We start from the raw sequence: 23,234 nt of genomic DNA on the forward strand, positions 1-23,234 counted from the left end.
TGAAGCCCATATGGACAAGCTAAATGGTAGTAGGTCTACTAGTTGGTCAAAGTCGTTCCTTTCGAGTTTGGACGACTATTCTGACCCTTTGCACAAACACGTGGACAGTGGAAATTTAAGATATTAACTTCCTGGAAGCCCAACCTGGAATGGATCTCTGTTCAAGTTGCCATGCCCAACTTGGGGTAACATCAATTTGACTATATCTAACCTGGAAAAGATGTGAACAATTCAACATTACCTTAACTCCTTAAGGACTTCAAGGGTTGTTTAGATAACTGCCAAATTAAAAAGAACAATAAGCAGGGACTAGTTTATTATACTCAGTCTGGCCCGTAAAATGACCGAATTTGAGTATATTTATAGTTTATGGACCCGTTTGTTGGGCTCGGTCTAGTTTGGGGTTTGGGCAGCCCAAAACTTCAACTTTGGTTCAAAATGCGACCCTAAAATCTTTTGGCCCAAAATAGTAGGTTTTGGACGCAAACGTTTTTTACCCGGTACTTTGGCATTAATCGTGCCATATTTTTGGCTAAAGCTTGTACCGATCCAGCTCATGAGTAGGTCTAAAAAACCCATTTATCCGAACATTTGAATTAGCGAATTTTGAGGGGCTCCCATTATTTTTTACCGGTGAAAAAGCCTAAAGTCCATGTCGAACCACATCTTCCTTGTTCTTGTATGATTGGTGTTTAGCATTGTTAACTTGCAACTTTATGGGCTGGAGAACTTGTTGAGCCTTGGGCCTTTATTGTTGGGCCCAAATAGATATTGACCCATGATTCAAAATGTGTATAATAAATGCTCCTAATTTGATAAGTTGTTGCAATGAAACTTGTCTAAAATTGAATGAAGGTGAATGCATTTAAAATTTAGTGAACAAAAGTAACCTTATATCATCTCATCAATGCTAAATGTTACATACAACTTGTCTTCTAGCTAATGAGAAGTACTCCACTATTTACAAGTATTTACGGAGACACGGAGTACTATTTAGACATGAATAAAAGTTTTCAGAAACTTCCAACATTTGTGACATTATTGCAATTACGGAGAATATATAAGCATGAGATTTTGAGGAGTTAACATTAAAATTAGTTACTCAGTAGTTAGTACTCCGTAGTGTATTACCGGGTGATGTATGGTTAGAAATGAAAATTATGGAAAGTATAACTTTTTAGGAAGTGGAATATTGTGGAGGACTTGTGTGATTGATTGATAAAAATATGGGAAATCACAATTCTTAAGAATTTCTACTATGATCAATCAGACAACCTCTACTATAAAATTCTACTTTATATGATCAACAAAAGGACCCCTGCCGGTGAAGTGGTAGACTGGGAAAGGAAAATGCAGCACACAAAGAAAAAAAAAAGCAGATGTTCCGACACACGTAGTAGAAATATAGAATTAACAAAGATTTCTACAATAAGTTGCTCTCCTCAACCAGTAGTAAATTGTTCATCTTCCTAAAAATCTAAATTACAATAAAAACAAATCAAATAATACTACCAGAAAAAGAGTTGGGAATTTACAACACTGCTTCACTCTTGCATCTAGAGTCAAATACGATTATACTATCCAATAATATAGCTGGCAAACAAAATTAATCAAAGAGCAAGCATTGATAGTATATGAAGGCTTTGTTCATCATCATTTGGTAACGACGCCGGAGAATCTCTAGCAAGCACGACTCTCTCCCGCACCAATCGAATTGCCCGATCCAGTCGACTGCTGTTGTTGCTGGTACTATTATTGTTGCTGTTGTTATTTCGGGCAAATATTTGAGCAATTTGAAAAAGAAAGAATCTGGACGAAGAAACTAAATCTTGAGGTGAAACTTTGAGGCTTAAACAGAGCTTGATTAGAAATGGCCAGATCAAGTTAGCCGCGATTCGAGGAGTTATAAAGTTGGCGGTGGCGGTACCCGCACCTGCGCCCGCCGTCTTTGACAGATGGAACGCCGCTACAACCACCAAGTGTACTCCCATTGTACTCCCAATGTTTGTTGTTCACCCCTCTGCCTCAACTACGTGTAGATTGATAAATGGATAAAGGAATTCTGGTATTTTTTTTGGATTTTTTTTTTTTCAGAAGATATTTTAATTTGTTTTTTCCTTTTATAATAATGAGTTTGTAATAGGTAAAACCTCCCCAGAGTCCTAACTGGCCCAGAGCAAACAAAATTTGAAGATTATGCCAAATGGCCAGTTAACATGGCCACTGTATTTATGTTTGGTGTTTGCTGTTGTGAAGGTGAAGGTGAAGTTAATGTTTTCTTTAGCAAGATTGTCACCAAAACGTCCACACTTCTTCTTCTTCTTTGCCGTTGCTATCCACTCATTTTTTTGTTTGTTTTTTGTAAGGGGAAAATAGAGAAGGATAGAATGAGATATGCGATTGCCGGCACCATCCAGACTATGTGGGTCATAGGACGCCCGGCCCGAAAATTATTTCGGTTGAGCATAATAATTATTGGGAGGCAAATTTGTCAAATACAACCTAACAAAGTTCTTTATTTGCCAATTACAACCTTAACTTTCTAATTTTGCCAATTACAACCTTAAACTTGTACATCTATTTTAAATTACAACCCAAAATTATTTTCCGGCAAAAATCACCGGAAAATTATGTCATAACATTATTAAAAAAATTATGAAGTACATAATATCTGTAAAAAAAAATTATTTTTTTGATTAATTTTTTTGTTTTAATTCTTATTTATCGATTAATTTTTTTTATAGAAAATATGTAACTATTTTTTTTAATAACATTATGACATCATCTTCCGGTGATTTTTTTCGGAAAATAATTTCGGGTTGTAATTTAAAATAGATGTATAAGTTTAAGGTTGTAATTGGCAAAAATAGAAATTTGAGGTTGTAATTGACAAATAGAGAACTTTATTAGGTTGTATTTGGCAAATTTTCCTTATTGGGAGGACCCAATTTCCGTGTGCGGATAAGTCCGATTTTATTTTACGTTTTTGCTCGTGGCAGGCAAAAACTGTTTTTTATCTTCCAAAATTTTATCTGCTTTAAAAATGGCTCGAAAAGTATGACATTTTTTCTTTAAAATGTTAGTAATCGATTTTTTACTGGCTTTTTCATTAGCTTTTGCCTTTTGGGTTTTTATGTGATCAAACAACCAATAATACACGTTTGGTAAATGACTTTTTTCTTGGCTAAAAAGCCGGTTTTTCGTCAAAACTCAAAAGCTAGTAAGAGTAGCTTTTTACATTGGTTGTTACCTTTTTTTATTTTGGTAATTACATTTTGTATAAAACAACTAGTCCCAATTGTCAACTTTACCAAACACATTTTTAAAAAATCTACAGTCAAACCGCCAACACAAATAGCCAGTCAAACAAGCCATGTAAAATAAGCACTAGCCAACAACCAACCGCCAATTACCAAACAGGCCAAATGTATTTTGGACGCATATTTATTAGCCCGAACCGATGCATTGGCGACCAACGATTAGGTCCAATCAAGACCCAATATGGCGATTGACCGAAATTGATTTAGTAGTCAGCAACCTCGTACAAACCTGGGTATTCAAATCAACAAAACAATAATCACATCAAATCATCGATCTTAGTGTTAATATTAAAACTAATTTTTGGGTCGAGGCGGTGCCCAATAATTACATAGATAACAAATCATTATATACGAAATATAAAATTATGATTGAATTATCTTAACAAAATGTTTCTTTTTCTTGTTTTGTTTACAATGATTTTGAAACCATAACTCGTTGGATGAGTTTCTAGTGTTGAAACTTGAGGTAGCCCGTTTTAGCTGGTCTTATACAGATGGCATCAAATGATATATATTTTTGAGACACTTTAATGTACTTCATGTATAATTATTTAGATGTATAGATTATTTCAATCATGTCATAATATTGACCATAGACTAAAACAAACATTCGTTTACATCATTAATTAAATTTAGAAATAAAATAAAAATCATTTGGTAAGATTGTTTAGATAGGAACGACAAGCAAAGGGTGTTGTCATGATTGTCTGGTAATATTTGAGGGATTGTAGAGAAAAATGCATGACGCTAATTTCTTGTTTCCATTTTCAAGTTTTTTCATGCATTTAATTGAAACATAAAACAAAGATTCAACGAAATGGATTATCGGCATAAATGGAATATAACTTATAAGTGTTTTATTTAAATTTGAAGTGTCAGACAAAATAAATTGAATAGAACGGAACTTAAGTATAAGGCACAAATGATTATTGGAGCTTAGAGAAACAAGATACCATGTTAATTTACTCAACAAAAATTAAATAATACCATGTTAATGTTGGGTATATGTCACAAAATCTAATTACTACAAGTAATATTTTACTTACTTGGTTTCCAAGGCTTGAAGACCTTTGGCCTCCAAGTGAGTAATACTTGATCTCCAAGGCTTGAAGACCCTTGGCCTCCAAGTTTGTAATACTTGGGCTCCAAGGCCAAGGCTATCTCTTGTAGTATAAATACCTCTTATGCTCCTCTTGTATCACTAACACACAATATCACAGGGACAGACCTACTTGACCCCGGAGGGGTCCAAAGGGACCCCCATTATTTGTCAAAAAAATTTGCTAAATTAATGAAGAGGTAATTAATTGCACTTAAAATAGTTAGAATATATGTAATAAACCTGCAATAATGACAATGAAATACCTTTGGCTTAGAGGTTCCTTGATTTACATATTACCCAAACAATCTAGGTTCGAATCCTCGTTAAGTATATTTTTTACAATTTCTTTTAACTTTATTTGTCATTAGTTAATCCTCTAAATTCTTCATTTTTCCCTTAGTAAGTCGTTTCTTCTTCTTCTTCACTTTTTATTGTTTTTGTTTCCATAATGATTTATGATTTTGCTTTATAAAAACCCAAAAAATAAATAGTAGTGTTATTTTTTCTTCAAAAAAATTTCGGAATTTCCATAAGATATACTTCTAATAATGTATGTAATACTTCACTTTTATAGACTTATAGTTGCATGTTACTTTGAACTTTTTAGAGGTCTAATTAATTACTTCGTATATAGATTTATAATGTCAATTATTTTAATAAAGTATCTCCTTCAAAATATGAAAAAGTCGTTTTCATTTTAAATTGAAATCGCGTCAATTTTTTTGTAATTTGGACTAGGTATATTTTATTGTTATGAAAACCTAAAATTAAAGTTCTTCAATTATCTACATATTTTATTAAGGTGTTATAATATTTTGATTATTTACCTAGCTTTCAACTTTAAGCAACTAAAAGGAAATAATTTCCTAGATCCGCCCCTGAAATATCAAATAAATACACAACACATCACCATACTCCATAATATAACTTCGAGAGTCATACGGTCATACCATATTCTTGTACCCTTCGGGGTTGTACTCTCATGAGAGTCATACCATAATCTTGTACCCTTCGGGGGTTGTACTCTCATACCCTTTTGTCTAATTAGTGTTCGTCGTTTGTGGGTTGTTTACCTCTTTTGAGGGTTTTTCCCACGTTAATTTGTGTGTACCTTTTTTTCTTTATCTTGTCCATCTTTTGTCTAATTTTTCTCAATCTCTTTATTTGCTTCCGCTTGCGCTTCTAACCCCAACAGTTAATTTATTATTTTTTAATTAAGATGGTCAATAACTGACTTTACTCTGATGGTCAAACCAAAATTAATTAAAAAAAGGGACCGTTTGATTTAGTAAACTAGAAAAAAAAAAAAAAAAAAACTAAAAAACTAAAAAGTGGGTCCATATATGTAAACGATCGAGACCCCGCAAACTGGTGTAAAACCTCATACCATTTGTTATGGATTCAAATTCTCATATCAATATGAAATTATTCGGTTTAATCTTGGAATGGATCATGTTATATCCTATTCATGATATTTGATGTACTTTTGGAATGGAATACCAAACCTCCAAACACAACAAATTTAATTTTTACATTATAGATAAAAGAATTTTAAAAAAATATATATATAAATAAAAATACAAATCTATTTTTTTTGCAAAATTCCGCACATGATGTGTGCATAAAATCTAAAAATACAAATCTAATAATATACAAATCTAAAAATACAAATCTAATATTTGCAAAATTTCACACGCGATGCGTGCATAAAATACTAGTTAACAGTAGAGGAGGGAGGGGGGGCAAGCAGGGGCGGCCGCCCCCCAACATTAAAAAAAGATTTAAGTCATAGAGAGATACGGAGTAAGTAATAATTAATACGTACATATATCACTAAATGTTTCTTGGCTTGGTGGTTGTTGTTGTTTCACTAAGTGTTGATCCTTTAGGCAAGGGTTCAAATCTTACCCACTACTATATACCTATTTTTTAGCTTCATCCCCCCCCCCCCCACCCCATTTTATCTTCATTTTATTTCTTGCCCCCCTACGTACCATTCCTGGCCCGCCACTAAAATAAAATGGAATGTATGAACCGCGTTATAGCGGAAAAGAAAAAAAATAGCAATCACGTTATCTAATTCAATTGGAGGCATGTGCCTATCCAAACAAAAGGGAGGAAATGAAAAATACTATTCCCTACTTCCCAATATATTCTTTACGTTTCCCATTTTAATTTTACACTTAAAATCTTTCCTTTTATATTGTAGCATAAAAGCCCAAAAGCATGTCAAATGATTATTTCAACCAATCAAATTCATTGGGTCATTTTATCCATTAAATCTCTCACACTTTCCCATTGGAACATTAATTCTTTCTCATTTTTCCAATGTCATTTTTTTTTATAAAAGTGAAAATATTATTAATTAATGTAATTTGATTGTTTAAGTTAAACAAAAAGAGAGAATTTTTATCTACATTAATTAATTATTTATCAAATCGATCGCGTGCATGATACTAAGCGTAGAGAATAAAATGGGACGGAGGGAGTACGAAGTATCTCATTTTACTCCACAATCCATCGATTACAATTCAACAACAATTAACCCAAATAGTAACTAACCAACACATCGAAAATGATGCAATCAATCAATCTAAAAGAAAACCTATAACGAGCATCACCCACGCGTCACTCGAGTTGTTGGAGAGAAAAAGGGTATGACTGGTGACAATATTCAGATTCGAAATTGTAATACCTGTGTTTTTAAGTGAATAAATATATTTAATTATATTTATAAAGCTTTTTTTTAGAATTTATAATTTAAAGTTGCATTTAAATATTTATTTAAATGTATTTTATTAATTAAAATAATTAATTAGTTTAATTGGAGAGAAAATAATTTTTATGTAAGTTGGGCAATTTTAATAGGGTTTTTAGGAAAGAAAACGAATTTTAAAATATTCTAGCCCAGTTCAATTCGAAGTTCAAGTCCAAACAATTAATCAAGCCCAGTTTACTTTTCATAGCACCCCGAAAGGGAATTTCCTAAACCTAGCCCATTAATGATTCCTAAACCTTTAAATACAAGTTCAATTCTCACAAATCCCTACACAATTTCATTAAGCCCTACTTATTTCTCTCCTTTTCTTTTCTCTCTCCTCCATCACGCCACCCACACTTCTCCTCTTTCTCTTCTTTTGTCGCGCCCGACAACTAGCAACAGGCTAGCACAAGTAAAGATGGTCGTGTGCTGGGATTCGGACCAGGCCCACACATGCCCACTCTGCATCGTGTCGGGCTGAAAAGTTCAAAAAAGGGATCAAGCCCACTAGTTGTCATGCCGTACCAAGCCGGGTCGGACCGTCGTGCCTAAGCCTAATTCTTATAAATTTAACGTGATTTGTCGTACCGGATCGAGTCGTGTTGTGCCTTGTTATGCTTGTTCTAAAAAAATGCGGCACAGGCCCGACCCATAACCCATGACTTTGTGCTCGTGCTCATATCGGGCCGAACATTTTTTCCGACGAGTCGGGTCAGGTCTCGGGTTGGGGCGGCCCACAACCATCTTTAAGCACATGGCCAACCCCGTCTTATCCCCTGCGCTACCTCGCCTTGCGTCCCCGCGTTGTGCCCGCACAAAAGCACGCAACATCTGCCGCACTGCTCTTCTTCCTCTCCGTTCGTTCGACTGCCAAACACCACGTACCACACCACCTTTGACTGTCGTGCTCCTTTAGTGTAGCTGATCGGTGTGTTTTCTCTTCTTCCTAATCTCTCCTCTAGTTTAACTATTATTTTAAATTATGGTTATTATGATGATTATTTTGATAATTGATTTTGGGATTGAGATTATGGATGATTAAATTATGGAATTTGATAATTTAATGTTGGATGATGGAAGTATTTAAAGGAGTGATAATTTTCAGATTGTTTTGAATCTTAAAGCATGGATTTTTTTGAGTTTTAATGGTTTTAATTATATCCATGATTAGGGTTTTAATTAAAACTATGTGGTTGATTGATTAGCATAATTAGATATTAATTTTAATTATGATAATCAATTAGTTTTAATTTTCGTAATATTTATGAACGTTATCGATTTTTAATGATTTTATGCATGAAATAAATTAATTTTCATGCTAGGGTTTTAAGTAACTAATTAGAATTATTATTTACGTTGAAAATAATTAATTTCTAAATAATTAAAGCGATTTCAAATCTAAATATGTTGCTGGAAATTTAATGAACTTGGTGATTAGTTAAGAATATTTATTTTATGATAGGAAGAGGTTTCTAATTAATTGGAATTGAATCACAAAGTGGCCCACTACTTAAGTACACAAGTCACAAGGTACGTATAAATGTGAATACATGTTATATTTATGATGTTGTGATTCATGTTTACTTGGATTATGGATTCATGTTTGATTATGTAAGCAAGCATGTTAGTATGATTTATATTTGTTGAATTTAAATAGCAAGCATGTTGTAAAGTATGATTTATGTTTGTTGAATTTAAATAGCAAACATGTTGTCTAAGTATAATTTATGCATGTATGGTTTATGCGCATGCAAGGAATTTCATTTATGGTTTGTACGTAAGGTCAAGCATGTTATGAGAAGTTTATTTATGCTAAGTACGTAATGTCTAGCATTCAAGGAGCCTAAGTTTATTCGTGGCTCGCTGCACAAACCACATGTACTTTTGGTCATGTGCGTAGGGTACACACATGTAGAACCACGTGAGAAGATGAAATGGTATATGATTTATTCGTACATAGTGCACGACCCTCATGTTATTATACATGTTGTGGATTAACGTGTAGAATCATATTGAGAAGGAACAAAGTAGGAAGTAATTGAGAGGCCTGTTTTGATCACAAGTCCTAAATGAACTTTAGGGAAGCTAATCATTTGTTTTATTTGATTGTGTCTCGAGTCATCCTTTGAATTAAACATTAATAAACGTAAAGTGGAACCGAATAAGTTTCAAAACTTTTGGAACGTATGCACCTTGAGTATGAACAATGGGGGGAGTACATTATGAACAATGGGGGGGAGTACATATGACCGGGTCGGAGTTTAGTTGCTTCTAACTGTGATACAAGATGTTGTATTACTATTTTATGCGCAGGGAATTCCGTCACAGAGGTGACACATGTTACTATCATTATATTTTTAATGTCTGAGGGGCTCCCAACACTGGTCCAGTTGGACCTTCAGTTCAAGAAACATGTTCGATGATTATTCTAATTAAATTATAAAGTCAAGAGTCGTGTCAAGGGTCGAGTCTTGTATTCATGATTTGATGTTCATAAGATGACTTTTGCATGTGATTGCATTATTGTATTTTCGAGTGAAACATATTTAGTTATAAGCTTTGCTTAGCTTGTAGTACTCAACTTTTGCTGATTATGTGCTTTCGCGTCTTTTGGTAATGGCTTTTGACATAATGATCTATGATGACCCATCAATTGCACTTGCATTGTTGGGGAGTAGCATTTTCTAAGCAGCACTCGTAGAGGTGACTTGCAAGCCAAGTTTACATTCAAGATGGGATGGTTGAGAGAGTTTAATATTGCTTGCATAGTTTTGAACTATGTTTTTAATAAATTCCAGACTACAACTTAGTTAATGGATTTTTTGTTTTAATTGAATTTTGGTTTGGGCCTATATGGTTCCAACTTGTAGTAGAGGGCTTTAACTATTTATTATTATTTTGAAAGTTAGTCATTTCCGGTGCGTAATTTTGGTACTAGCCTTAACCGGTATCACGATGGCGGTAACATCCTAGTAATTCCTTTATTTAAGTGAGAAAATAGTTTTATAAAAATAGAGAATTATTAGAGTGTTACAGAAATGGTGAGGCGCTGTCGATCTTTTTAAGTTGTTGTCTATCTCTTATATTCTCTTGTAAGTTAGAGTTTGTATCTTGGCGGTATCAATGGGTTGAGGTGAGTATGAGATTCTAGGGGATGAGGTGGAGTATAAGGTTTCATACTAAATATCTCAACCAAACCATAAAGATGGATATAATGGATTACAACTTTATTCTACAATGCCCAATCAAATATTTTCAAGTTGACATCTTGAAAACTCGTGAAAAATTATGTGATGCATTTGGAACATACAAATAAGCTTCACCACCTAAATCGAAGGACATGGCCCAACTAACGCCTTGTTGTTTTTGGTTGAATTCACGAAAATTCAGTTAAGGTAAGTTTTTTTTTTTGACAAAGTAGTTAAGCTAAGTTAAGTGAGTTTAAGTTCAGTTCATTTAAGTTCAGTAGCATTCAATCCAATTTAATAAAATTCAAAATAAAATTTTTTGAGGGATCAATTATTATTTATTTATTTATTATTTTATTCAATTATTATTTTATTTATTTATAACTATCACAGTTATCATAATTTTGTTAAATGTATTATTGTTATAGTTTACTTTTATTATTTATTTATTAGTTATAATTATAATAATTATTTATTAATACTCCTATTTGTTATTATTATTACTTCGTATTTATTATTATTCATTGCAGAGTATTAATATTCAGTTCAATTCAATTAAGTTCAGTTAAGATTATGGCCTAAGTCCAATCAGTTAAGTCAAAATTTATGAGATTCGAGTTAGGACCTCAATTCTTTTTATACCTCCGGTGAGTTAAAAATCGGGTTTAGATAAAAGTGATAAATAGGCCGAGTATTTGGCAGTTCGAGCTAGGCTTGATAAGAAATTTCAATTCCGAGTGTGAGCTCGAGCCGAGCTTGACTGAGCTTTCATTCTCCCTGTTCGATGTGGTCTCGTTTAATTTTTCATTGTTTGAACTTAGCTCACAAGTAGCTCGTTTAAATTCTAGCTCGAGCGAAACCGAGCTTTATCAGTATAAACGAGCTTTTCACAAACGAGCTTTGATAAACGGAAAGATTGAATTTAAACGAACATATTAATTAACGTAATACTATTTTAAAAGTTAAAAAACCAATTCAAATAAGTTTTTTGCATAGTATACGTAATAATACTATTTTATAATTTCATAAAATAAAAATATTCTAAATATCGAAGTCTAACAAAATAATTGTAACTTAGTTCTCACTTAAATTTCGAACTTGAACGAACTTTAAACGAGCTTATAACTGGACAAGCTTATAAATGAACATGAACGAAGTGTGATTACGACCCTAAACGAGCCGAATTGAGCTAGTATTATTTTAGACGAGCTTCAATATTTAGACTCATTTGTTTATTAATGAATGTTATTTGACCGAGCTTGTTCACGAACTTATCGGCTCAATCCCTAGCGTTAAACCCCAGCAAACACCTTTTTTTTTTCCCTTGGAGAAGGGTCAACACTAGGGAGAGAATTAAAACCCTCGTAGAACCCTTGCTTCTTCTTCATTCATTCATTTCTTGGTTGATTTTCTGCATTTGAATGTTAAAATAGTATCGAAATTAAATAGCAATGGAGGAAAAGGACGAAGGTACTCCGAATAGAGAGCTGTATGCTTTGCTTAACATCTCCCCAGATGCTTCCACCGATGAAATCCGCAAAGCTTATCGCCAGTGGGCTCAAGTCTATCATCCTGATAAATACCAAGCTTCTCATGTACTTACATCTCTCCCGATTTCCCCTTTTTATTTTTATATGAATTAATTTGATGTTTTTGATGAATTTATCAAAGGAATCTTAGGAATTTATACTCCATTGATTGTTGAATATATTCTATATGCTGCTTGTTATGTTGGAGTAGTTCGAATTTCGATCGATGCTTTCGGGTATTAGTATCAGTTTTGGATTGAATTGAATTTTCTGCAATTCATATTTAAGTAATAATGATGATTTGGACCTAGAGTAATTGGTAATAAGTGCTCTAATTGGGGTTGTCTACTTTTCGACCATAGCCTAATTTGCCTGTGAATGATTCCTTTTGGATAAAGATGCACTTTTGTTGAAGATCAATGAGTTATCTAAGTATTTGTAAAACTATTTCTCAAACTTCATAGATGACATGCTTCCCTAACTATGTAAATCCCTGTATTAAAGATTGCATTTTTTGCATACTTCCTCTTTCCTATTTACATTACACATTTTGACGTGACACACTTGCCAATGCAGAACTTTGACAATCAATATTTTAAGTATCTATAAGTAAAAATGTGAGTAAGTTGATTTCTTAAATTTTACTTTGAGATAAACCCAACAATATCTTACCTGCTAACATTTTTTTTCATACATTAGCTAAAATAGATGTTCAAAGTGGAGATTGTGAAAAGTGCAACAAGTCAAAATGTTAAGTATATAGGGATGTAGGGAGTATGACGTCGGAATTTCTAATTTGCGAAAGGTGTTGATCCCACATTTTGAGGTGCAAATGCTTATATTTTATTCACATTTTTTGTTGCCAGATGAAAGAAATTGCGACGGAGAATTTTCAGCGGATATGTGAGGCATATGAAATACTCTCAGATGAGAATAAAAGACAGATATATGATATATATGGTATGGAAGGTTTGAAATCTGGTTTAGAACTTGGAGTGAAGCTAAATAAAGCTGAAGAAATTAAGGAAGAACTTGAAAGGTTACGTCGCATAAAGCGACAAGAAAAAATGGCCCATGTTCGACCTACTGGTTCTATTGTTGCCAATGTCTCATTGCCACAATTTTTGGATGGTGATGGCATTATGAGGGGGTATGTTATTTTATTTATATAGTATTTTCTCGTTGTGTGATCATGACATGTGTTGTGGGAGAACTCTTATTTAACACTGTTGAAATCCATTAATTGATCTTATATTGGTTCCTGTACATGTAAATGGCAGAATGGCCATGGCCAGTGAGGTACAGTCTCAAATGTCCGAACGCATTGCAGTTGCCATAGGCGGGAACTTAGCAGTTACAGGCAACTCAGGTCGTGGAGCTGCTTCTGCTGTACTTAAACATCAGATATCTCCAGTTGCCTCCATTGAGTATATGGCATCTGCTGGTCTGCAGTCAATTATTGGTATACAAACAACACGGTATTTGACTTGTATTCCTTTCTTTTTTTGTATTTTTATTTTATCATTCTGATTTTTCTATTTTTATGAGTGTGGTACGTTCTCATCTTGATTGTCAAGTTTTCAGTTATCCCATAATTAAACTGGTTGTGTTTTACCGCAGCCAATTGTCACCTCACTCTTCTGCCACTGCTGGACTTGCAATGTCACTTAAAGATGGGTCAATCAATCTTTCTAATTTATGGACTCGCCAACTGTCTGAGACTTCTAATGGAAATGTATGTCTTTTTTTCTCAATAGCATGTTAAAAGATAGAAGGAAAAGTTGCGACGGAGATATATGTTTGCCTTTGTTATGGATCAGTGTTACCTTGTTCGCTAGTATGAGATTGGGTACGGGTTCTTAATTCGCTACCTAATTTGCTAAATTAGACCAAAATTGTACCATTTTGATGTTGTAATTCGCTTTTTCGGTTCGCGGTTCGTGGGCTGATTAGAGGATTAGGTAACACTGTTATGGATTCATATGCTTCTAGTCATCATTAGTCTTCTGCAATCTCGACACCTTTCATTTCTTGTTGTCTACATCTCTGATTAAATGGATGGCACTAGAGATTGACTCTAAGGCCCTGCTCTCTTCACCTGAATTTCACCAAACTTCAACTATCATTATTGATTAAAACTGATTTTCGCTTATTAAACTAGATTATTATTTTGTTCACTAGTTTTTTTTTTGATTAGATGAAGTTACTGATATTTGGCAATTAAGAATTTTAAACTATTCTTTGCTGATCAAACTGTTACTTGGTGAAAACTGCTGATTTTTACTAAATATTACTTATCTGAAGAGAATACGGCCTAAAAAGGATCTTTATCGTACATTGTAAGTCTGCTGAAAAGTAATAAATCCAGTTGTTTATCCAAGACTCTTTTTGCAGCTGCTAATATAATGGGTGACCTTTCTTGAATGTCAATTCAGATACAACTTCTTCTGGGTACAGAATCATCTATTGCTGTTGGATGGCAGAAGAAAGAAGAGAAAATGTCTGTTGCTGGAGAGATAAAGGTATCCAAAGTTTGATTGAGAAAACTACGTTTTAGGGTATAAGAACAATCTTTCTTGGAACTTGGAAGTAATGAATTTTGCTTCCATGATTTTAGCTTCTGTTTTTACAGATTGGTCATGGATAGATTACTTCCTTTATGATATTCTGTTTCCACTGCTGCAGTTAGGCACCAGCTCTTTTGGAGCATCAGCTCATTATACTCACCGCTTTTCATCAAAGTCTCACGGGCGTATAACAGGCAGAGTAGGAAGGTTTGTCGACGAAATTTCCATAAATCCACTCTTTTGAGTCGTTGATGTGTAGTTTGTTACACGTTTACATCACCTTTTTTTGATGAACTCTCTGTCAGAATCTAATTCTTTCAGATATATGCAAATGTTTACCTGTGCATTTTGTGTACTGTGTTTGACTTCCTTTTGACTTGAATTATCTTCTCTGCAGTAATGCCCTTGAGCTCGAAATTGGTGGGGGGCGTAGAATATCTAACTTCAGCACTGTGCGGATGTTATATTCTATAGGAATTCAGGTAACTGTGGTCTAATATATGCACTTACGCTTGTCGTAGCTTTATGAGACTTTTTTTTATTGGCTGTGGTTTAGTTCTACTTTTTATTAAGCTGTGGTTTCTCTTGACAATAATAACTTACTTGATTGACACAGAGTTCTAAACTAGGGTTTAGTTTAAATAGATGACAAATTTCCTTTTATTTAGTTATTTCCGTGTTTAACAAATGGCTTTCGGCTCGATTTTGATGAAGTTTTGTCTTTTAGCTACAATGTGAAAAATAGCCGTATTTATTTACTTTTTAAGTGAAAATGAAAATGTTGATTGGATCAGCTTACTGGGCTACTGGCCAACTTTTATAGTCAAAAGTAAAAAAGCCGATCATTTAACATATTAACAGCTATTTAAGAATTGCTAATAGCTGATTTTATCAGCATGTAGTAGCCAATTCATGGTTGATTCAAACAACTCACTGAATCAATACAAAGAGCCAAGGCTGTTAGCTGACCGAATAAGCCAACAACTAATTGTCAAAACAGGCCTCTATTAAATTAGATAAATCTGTAGGGGCTATCATGGGGAAGTTAAGTATTTTAGTAAATCTGATGAATCATGGATCCAAGAGATACTTGGTTCTGTATTATACTGTTTGCTGCTTTTTTTAGGTGTAATTTTTTAAGTGGGAAGGGGGCTGAGAAGATTATTAGTTTCGTCTTTAAAATTTAACGTAGCCAAATTACCTCAGGGAATGTTGTCATCAAAGATACACTCTTGCCCTAAGCTAGGAACAGCTCTTTCCATAAAACCAACAACCGCAATATCCACCCTCTTAGATGAGACACTGATAACGATGTAGAAAGGGAACTTAGACAAATGATAGCTTCCAGTAACAACAGATCAGGATCACATCCACATCTGCAGTCACTGGTCTTCATTAGGACCTCAATTACATGAAGCTCAAACTAGACATTGTGATAGTCAATTCTGACCCACCAACAATCGCACCAAGTTGCTGTTAATTTTTCTTTGCCAGCACACCATATGCCTTCATATCTTGATACACAGTAGGCTTTGACAGTCATTGCAGTACAGTATCAAGCCCCACCGTTGTATCATATACAAGTGTACAACTGAGGATGCTGATAGAAGTGATTTTCTGATTTTTTTTTCTTGCCTGATTTTGGTTGACTTGTTTACCACCTCAGAAGACCACTCAGCTCCCGTTCCATACCACTTTGAAGACCTCCACCCCTCAACACCGCCTTCAAGCACCACCACCAAAACCACCCAAGAGGACCATTAGTCCCTTACTCCACCTTGCAAAATTGCTGCCCATTAGTCCCTTACTGCCCCCTCCTTTATTGTCCCATACTCCACCATGAGCACAATCATTGAAGACCATACTCCCCTCCCATACTCCACCATGCAAAATTGCTGCCCATTAGTCCCTTACTGCCCCCTCCTTTATTGTCCCATACTCCACCATGAGCACAATCATTGAAGACCATATCAAGAGAAGGAGAAGAGGAAAGAACACATCCAAACCCCTGTCCCCTCCCCTCCCCTCCCCTCCACCACCAACAGTCTTCTGTCCCTTACTTTCCTCTCCCTTGCCACCCCATACTCTCTTCTCCTTCGCCACCCCTTACTACCCTCTCCCTTACCGCCCTTACTGCCCCTAACTACATCCATACCAAGAAAAGGGTGAGAGAGAAGAACATACCACGAGCACTAACCATCTCTGAGGGAGGAGGGAGAGAGAAAATGACTAAGGAAAAAAAAGAAGTGATAGAGGAAGAGAGAGGCTTTGGTCAAGTTGGAGGAGAGGGGAGAATGGTTAGAAGTGGTTGACCGGGTTGAATAGAAGGGAAGAATGGTTTTTAGTTTTGATATTATAAACAAAAATGTGAATTAGGTATGGGTTTCCAAATCACCCTTGGGTTTGATACCAAAATCTATACCTGGAAAACTGTTGCTTTGGCCTCCTTTCCCCTTTTGGTTTCATGGGAGACCCAAAATTCTGTCTCTTAACTGTATGTGTACAACAGGAAAAACCAACATAAGATTTCAAAGTACAAAGGGGCCAGGTTCCCCGTCTTAACCACTAGGTAAAGGCCAGATTTTTTGGAGGAAAATGGTTATGTGCAAGAATCACTGCTCCACTATCTGTTGAACTATCTCTGACTTGCTGCTTGGTTTCATTTCTAGAATCTCATGCATTTATCAATTATCTGTTGTCAGATTGGATCTTCAATAGCCACTATGCTGATATCTTTGCTACGAACTGGTGTAGGGGCATTTCATGAGATAGCTTTATAAGTTTGGGGAATAAGTTAGGGGGTTAGTTAGGGAAGAAGTACTATATAGAGAGCTTATTTGAGTGAGGGAGTTATGTTGAATATTGATGAGTATTGTGATGAGCTTTTAAGAGTTCATTGGGAGAGAAAAGCCTCGTGAATGCTTGAATATCTGTACATTTTGCTGTAATTCAATCAAAATCATCATCTTATTTCCTATAATCTGCTTATGTGATGTCTAAGCTATGCTAATTCATAGCACTCTTTTTTCTTCTTCTTCGCAGGGTATCTTTTGGAAGTTTGAATTGCATCGCGGTGGTCAGAAGTTAATAGTTCCTGTTAGTGCGATTCTCAACTTCATCAACTTTGTAGCTTTCCAGTTTGCATGGATGTTATCTGTTTGTTGCATCACACATGTTCCTATGCAGAAAGTTTTACATATTCCACTTGTTTAAGCTTTTGTGCACCTGATTAGAAGGGTTAGGCAAATTAGTCATTAATTTTCTCGCATTACTTCTGTATATATGTTGAGAGACTAGTAGAAGGTTCGAATTTTCACAGTTGGATATCTGGATTAGGCAAGTTTCTTAATTTTATTTTTTTGGCTGGCAGACATCATTGTCACCAATGACAGTTTTTTCCTCCCTTTTCTTTTCCTCCAATTTCTACATTTATTAAAGTCATGTGGTAATTTTTTGCTTGCAGGTTTTGCTTTCAGGGTATATAAACCCTGTTTTTGCGGTAGGGGCATTTGCTATTCCAACATCCCTTTATTTCGTAGTAAAGGTTAGTTAGACATTCTTTTTTTGGGTTAATTTTGTTAGACATGTCCATATTTTAGTAACTACAGTAACTTTTGATTTTATGTACTTTTTGTTATACTCACTTTCACTTTCAGTTTATGTTTTTTTTGTTTTGTTTTGTTTTGTTATACTATTCCATTTTGTCATACCCCCTCTACCATCTTACTTACAATATTTACACTGACTTCAGTCACCTTTTCTTGCACTCTTCCACCTTTTATACTTTAATCATACTTTACCTTACATCCACGCACCTGTTCAAAATTTCTTAATTTTGAAAACCAAATGGAGGTAGTTTATTTATCATTGTGGAAAAAAAAAAGCAAACAACAATCCATGCAGGTAGGGGATTGTTGAAGAGGTATGATAAAAGTACCCGAAGCTTTGTCTACTGTTTAGTGTTCACTGCATATTGGGCAAAGTCTGGCCTCTGAAAAGTACCATCTGCTTCTTAGTTTATCTCATTAATTTCAGCAAACAGCTAAAATGTAAATATAGTGCTGGCTATTTTTGTTGCAGTAGTTATTTGTGCCATATATGGTTTTTACACGTTGATCCATTCACAGAGAACCAACCTTGTGTGCACACTTATGCTAAGTGAGAGGATGGGGGGGGGGGGGGGGGGGAGGAGGATACAGCTGTTGGTAGAGCTCTTGTGATCATTTGACGTGTTGGTGAATGCGCAAGGGGAGATATGTGCGACAAGTATCACTTGGGCTGGTGCATATTGGCTGCCTTTGGATAGGCAGCTGAGCAGTGTTGCTTGTGAGCGAGACTTTGCACGGATGGGGGGCTGGCGTGCGAGTGCGCGTATCTGGGCAGGACTTGGTAGTCGCGTGATGTGCGGACTTGGTGGAGGTGTGTGCGAAGCAATATTCAGGTTGCTCCATCAAGAACACGCCATTGGGCTGACGTGTCCCGTGTCGACACGTATTGGACACGGACACACCAAAATATGTGTCCGGTTTATTTTGAAATATTAGGAAAAGGGGACACTGACCAGATACACCTTGAACACGTCTATGACACGTCTTGGACACATATTACAATATTCGTTAATATTTTAGATTTTTACTTTTATTTTCACAATTCTTTCGAAGGTTTAATACTACTTGTAAGCCCAAATAGCCAAAAACTAATTCTCAAATACTAAAAAACACAAACCCTCGTGTCATTTTAAGTACTTCTTATATATAGTTTGAATATATTAATTATCGTGTCATTTTGTGTAGAATAGTTTTTATTTTTCTTAATTGAATGTTGTTAATAGATTTAATTACTTTTTGCATATTATTTTATTAATGATTGTAACTTTATCTTTATTTTTGATATATTATATTATTTTAATATTATTATTTTCCGTGTCCCCATGTCCGTCATTTTTAAGATGGCGTTTTCCCGTACCCGTATCGTGTCCGTGTCCGTGTCCGTTTTGGTGCAACCTAGTCAAGAGGTTGTATGATTGTATCTCTTGCACGGATGTGTAGTGTCCCTTACATGAGTGGCCTGCGTTTCTTCGGCTCCACAAACCCAAACTAATTTTAGTTGATTTGTTAGATGAACTCTTGGACCTTTTTTGTCCTAATCCTCACTAGTTTTGAAGTTTTTATGTGTGATAAGATTTGTTTTAGTGGGTTTTTGTTTTCCAATTATTTGTGGAATTATGTATAGTAGGATTTTTATTTTGTGTTTAGCCATGGCTACATTAAGCCACTGTAGGCTCACATTTCAGCATTTATAATTCAGAACTCAATCTTACTGTTATGATTCCTTTCATTCACAAGAAGTGGTTAGATAATCTTTGTTTGGTGATGTACCTTGCAAGTTAACAATCCACTAATATGCGAGATACTTAAAAGCATCAAATTAGGACCGTTTTGCTCTTATGGTTCTGAAATCTTAGCCACTCGAGCTAGGTTGTTCTTGTGTTAGTCCTAAGTTTTCTTTAATCAGTCTACACATCACAAGAAGGGAGGCTCAGATTTAAAGTGATCTACCCTGAGCCAATCGGGAATAATAAAGACTAGAGAGAGATAGAGGTAGATGTCTCAGGTTAATGTTGGCCATACTCGAGAATTGATGTGGACTTATGATCCTAATTTCTTTTCTTGTGGTGGAAACTTGTTACATCAGCTGTCATATTAATCAGCAGAAACAGTTGATTCATCGAATGCCAACTATCGTAGTTGGTAAATCTTGGAAGCGTTATCAATGGCTTGAGGTTAAATCTCATCTGCATCACCACTCTTTGTGGCTCTACCCTTAAGAGGGGAAAAACAGTTGATTCATTTGGCAGATGGCCAACCATACTTTTACACCTGCCTTGCAGGGAAAACAGATTATCTACACTAAACATGTGCTGATTATTTATACTCTGTTTGCAGAAATTTGTTGCCAAACCTTATTACCTTAGACGGGAGAAGCACAAGGCACTTGAAGTTATGGAAAAAACCTCTGGCCAGGTATAACACAATCATATGCTGCTTGCACTATGTTCTTCTACATGCATACAATTATTGGTTACTATAGAGGGTACAGTGACATGAAATGATAATAGGTCAGAGGGACGCAGCTGGGGCTGCAAAGTGCAACTCTGATGGTTTACTAAAATGTAATTGAACATTGTTGAGAAATTTTGGACAACTATAGATAAGTCTGGATATTTTCAGAATATCAATCTTAGTTCTGGATGTTTTCAGAAATGGTTCCCTAATAAGATTGGTGGTGAATTAGGAGATCTACATTTTTTCTTAAAATTGTTGTAGTGGTGTAAAAAGTTTGTAGGAACTGAAATTACCTTTTTAGTAACATTTTCTGTAACCACCGACCCTATTGTTTTTCATCCATGAAAACATATGCCTTCACGGTCTCCCGACTCCCCCCCCCCCCCCCCCAGATCCTAAAAAGAAATTGAGTGATTGATATTTGCAGGCATCATATAACATGCTGGGGGATTTTAACCTTGTATCTGTCTATACAGATTCTTCTTTTCTGCCACCACTTTTCCTTTTCCAAATTTCTTTTTGTTGTCAAGAGGAAAATGATTATGTGTTGGGAGTTTGGACTTGAAATTTCTGCCATCTATGAGATTGGCATTTACTTTATTCCCGTCTCTTTGTTCCAGGTTCAAGAGGCTAGAGCAGCAGCAGCAAAGGCTCAACAGCTCTTAGAAAATGTAGCCACTAGAAAGAGGAATAAACAAAGCGAAGTTGGAGGATTGATCATCAAAAAAGCAGTGTATGGAAGTGCGAAAGCTCTGAAGAAGCAGGATGATTTGGAAGAATCAGACGAATTAGCTTCACAAATTATTGATGTTACTATACCTCTAAATTTCTTAGTTAGCGATTTGGGGGAACTTAAGGTATGATCTCTATTTGTTTTCATAAAAGCATGATATATCTTTTATTTCAATTTGAATTCCGACATTCCTCAGCTAGTCCAAGCTGTCCAACTATCCTTCCTTTACACAAAATATTGCTTCGAAGGCTTCTATGTGTCATTGTGGTATTAGAATGTTTCGGTTAGTCACCAAGCAGGATCTCCGGGTGTATTAGAATTGAGGCTTATCAGCTGAAAGCTGCCTTGCACAGCGTTCTTTATAAAGGTCAACATATACCTCAAACACTACATGTCTTTCCTTGCCTTCCTAAACACTATTACATGCATATTGGTTCTAAAGTTGCAGACTACATAAATTATCATTTGGTTTTCATGATTGTGCTACAAGATTCACGATACACAGTGAGGGACTGAAAGCATTAGAGGGGTCTCTGTGACTATATGGATGATACTTCTGAACCTACAAGTAAAGGTGTGAACCTGAATTTTCATTCACTAGCAGCTTGTCATTGTCGCCATTGGGATTGTGAATGGGTCAAATCTGGCAGCTCAACAGCTCAAGTCCCTCACCCGGTTAGACTTTATAATAATGTTATGAACAGTTGGAATTGTACTTCTCTCATATGGTAGGATGGATGCAAGTTACGTGGTTTACCTTAATAGCAGTTAAGTGGTGCTTAGACCTAATCTTCCACATTTCACGAGAAGCGGTTACTGTGTTCATACTTTTCTTTGCATTTACGAGGTCACCCAGTGTGATATACAACCGGGAAAGCCAGTACCTTTCTGAATGCTGTCGCAGATTTTATATTGTTGCTAGATAGTTTAAGGTGATAAAAAAGTTCAGAATGAAAATTGGGTATTGATTTTTTTAAGATTTTCAGTAATACAGTCTGTTCCCTTACTCCACGAGGATCTAGGGAATATTAGGGTATTTAATCGCTTTTATCAAACTACACCGCCCCTAAAAATAATTTAGGAATAAGATCAAGGCAATGTGATTATGTGAAGCAGATATCTGAAACTCTGAAATGAAAGAACGCTGGATATTTAGCATGAGTTTTTTTTTTTAAAAGGAACTTATGTTTATCAGTTAATGCTTTCTACTTATTTAATTACTCTTTCTGACACAGCTTCATGAGGGTGTGAAGAAATCAGGCATTATGGGATTTTGTGATCCATGTCCTGGAGAACCTAAGAAACTTCTGGTCAAGTACGCTTACAACGGTGAAAACTGCCAGGTAATTCATTTTCTCCATATATACTCGTCATCTTTATGGAGTCTTTTGTTGAATTTTAATTTTATTCACATGATTACAAATAGGTGGTTGTTGAAGACTACGAGGAGTTGCGGTTACCTCAGGAAGCTCATAAGATGTAGAACTATTCCATAAGGGACGAGGCCAATTTTCACCCCCCTTATTTACATGCGAGGCACCTACATCAAATTTGAGGCTTATACAATTTAACATTTGACAGTTACCATTGTATTGTAATTATTTTTACTTGATGGCTAATGCAATAAAAACACTGTATATCATTTTTTGTTAGTTCTTCTACAGATTCAAAGGCGTAAGCTGGCTGGGATGATTTCGTTTGTATTTAATTATTTCTCGGAATAATAAACTGATTAGAATGATTGTAGCAATTCTAGACTTCTCAAGTGCAAATTTGTATCACTTTCCAGTTTCCAGTGTTGTTTATTTTAGGGGTGGTGAATGGTGGTTACTGTTTGTATGCATACACAGTAGGGAAGAGAAAATTATACTCCGTACTAATTTTTGAAGAAGTTTTTGTTTGCATTGGATTCATTGGTTACTATTAGTCGACCCAGTGACCTGGGCGTTTTGATTTTTTTTCTTTAGGC

The 23,234-nt window shown here is 35.3% G+C and overlaps 1 protein-coding gene across 1 annotated transcript; it reads left to right on the forward strand.

Annotated features, from left to right (window-relative positions):
- The first annotated feature begins 11,668 nt into the window (after positions 1-11,668).
- Positions 11,669-23,015, forward strand: LOC110788316 (chaperone protein dnaJ 13). The gene is made up of 13 exons (XM_021992942.2): positions 11,669-11,966; positions 12,767-13,050; positions 13,181-13,378; positions 13,521-13,635; positions 14,336-14,422; positions 14,586-14,674; positions 14,865-14,949; positions 17,510-17,563; positions 17,931-18,011; positions 20,413-20,490; positions 21,153-21,389; positions 22,501-22,608; positions 22,692-23,015. Exons 1-13 carry the CDS (start codon positions 11,823-11,825, stop codon positions 22,746-22,748), a joined length of 1,617 nt encoding a protein of 538 aa, XP_021848634.1. The 5' UTR covers positions 11,669-11,822; the 3' UTR covers positions 22,749-23,015.
- Positions 23,016-23,234: the final 219 nt, after the last annotated feature.

This window comes from Spinacia oleracea, chromosome 6 (genome assembly GCF_020520425.1).
Source record: "Spinacia oleracea cultivar Varoflay chromosome 6, BTI_SOV_V1, whole genome shotgun sequence".
Taxonomy (NCBI): Eukaryota; Viridiplantae; Streptophyta; class Magnoliopsida; order Caryophyllales; family Amaranthaceae; genus Spinacia; species Spinacia oleracea.

Coding starts and splice junctions, on each gene's coding strand:
- LOC110788316 (XM_021992942.2), top strand. CDS start 11,823: ATGGAGGAAAAGGACGAAGGTACTCCGAATAGAGAGCTGTATGCTTTG. Junction 13,051..13,180: donor GGTGATGGCATTATGAGGGG/GTATGTTATTTT, acceptor TGTAAATGGCAG/AATGGCCATGGCCAGTGAGG. Junction 17,564..17,930: donor GTCAGAAGTTAATAGTTCCT/GTTAGTGCGATT, acceptor TTTTGCTTGCAG/GTTTTGCTTTCAGGGTATAT.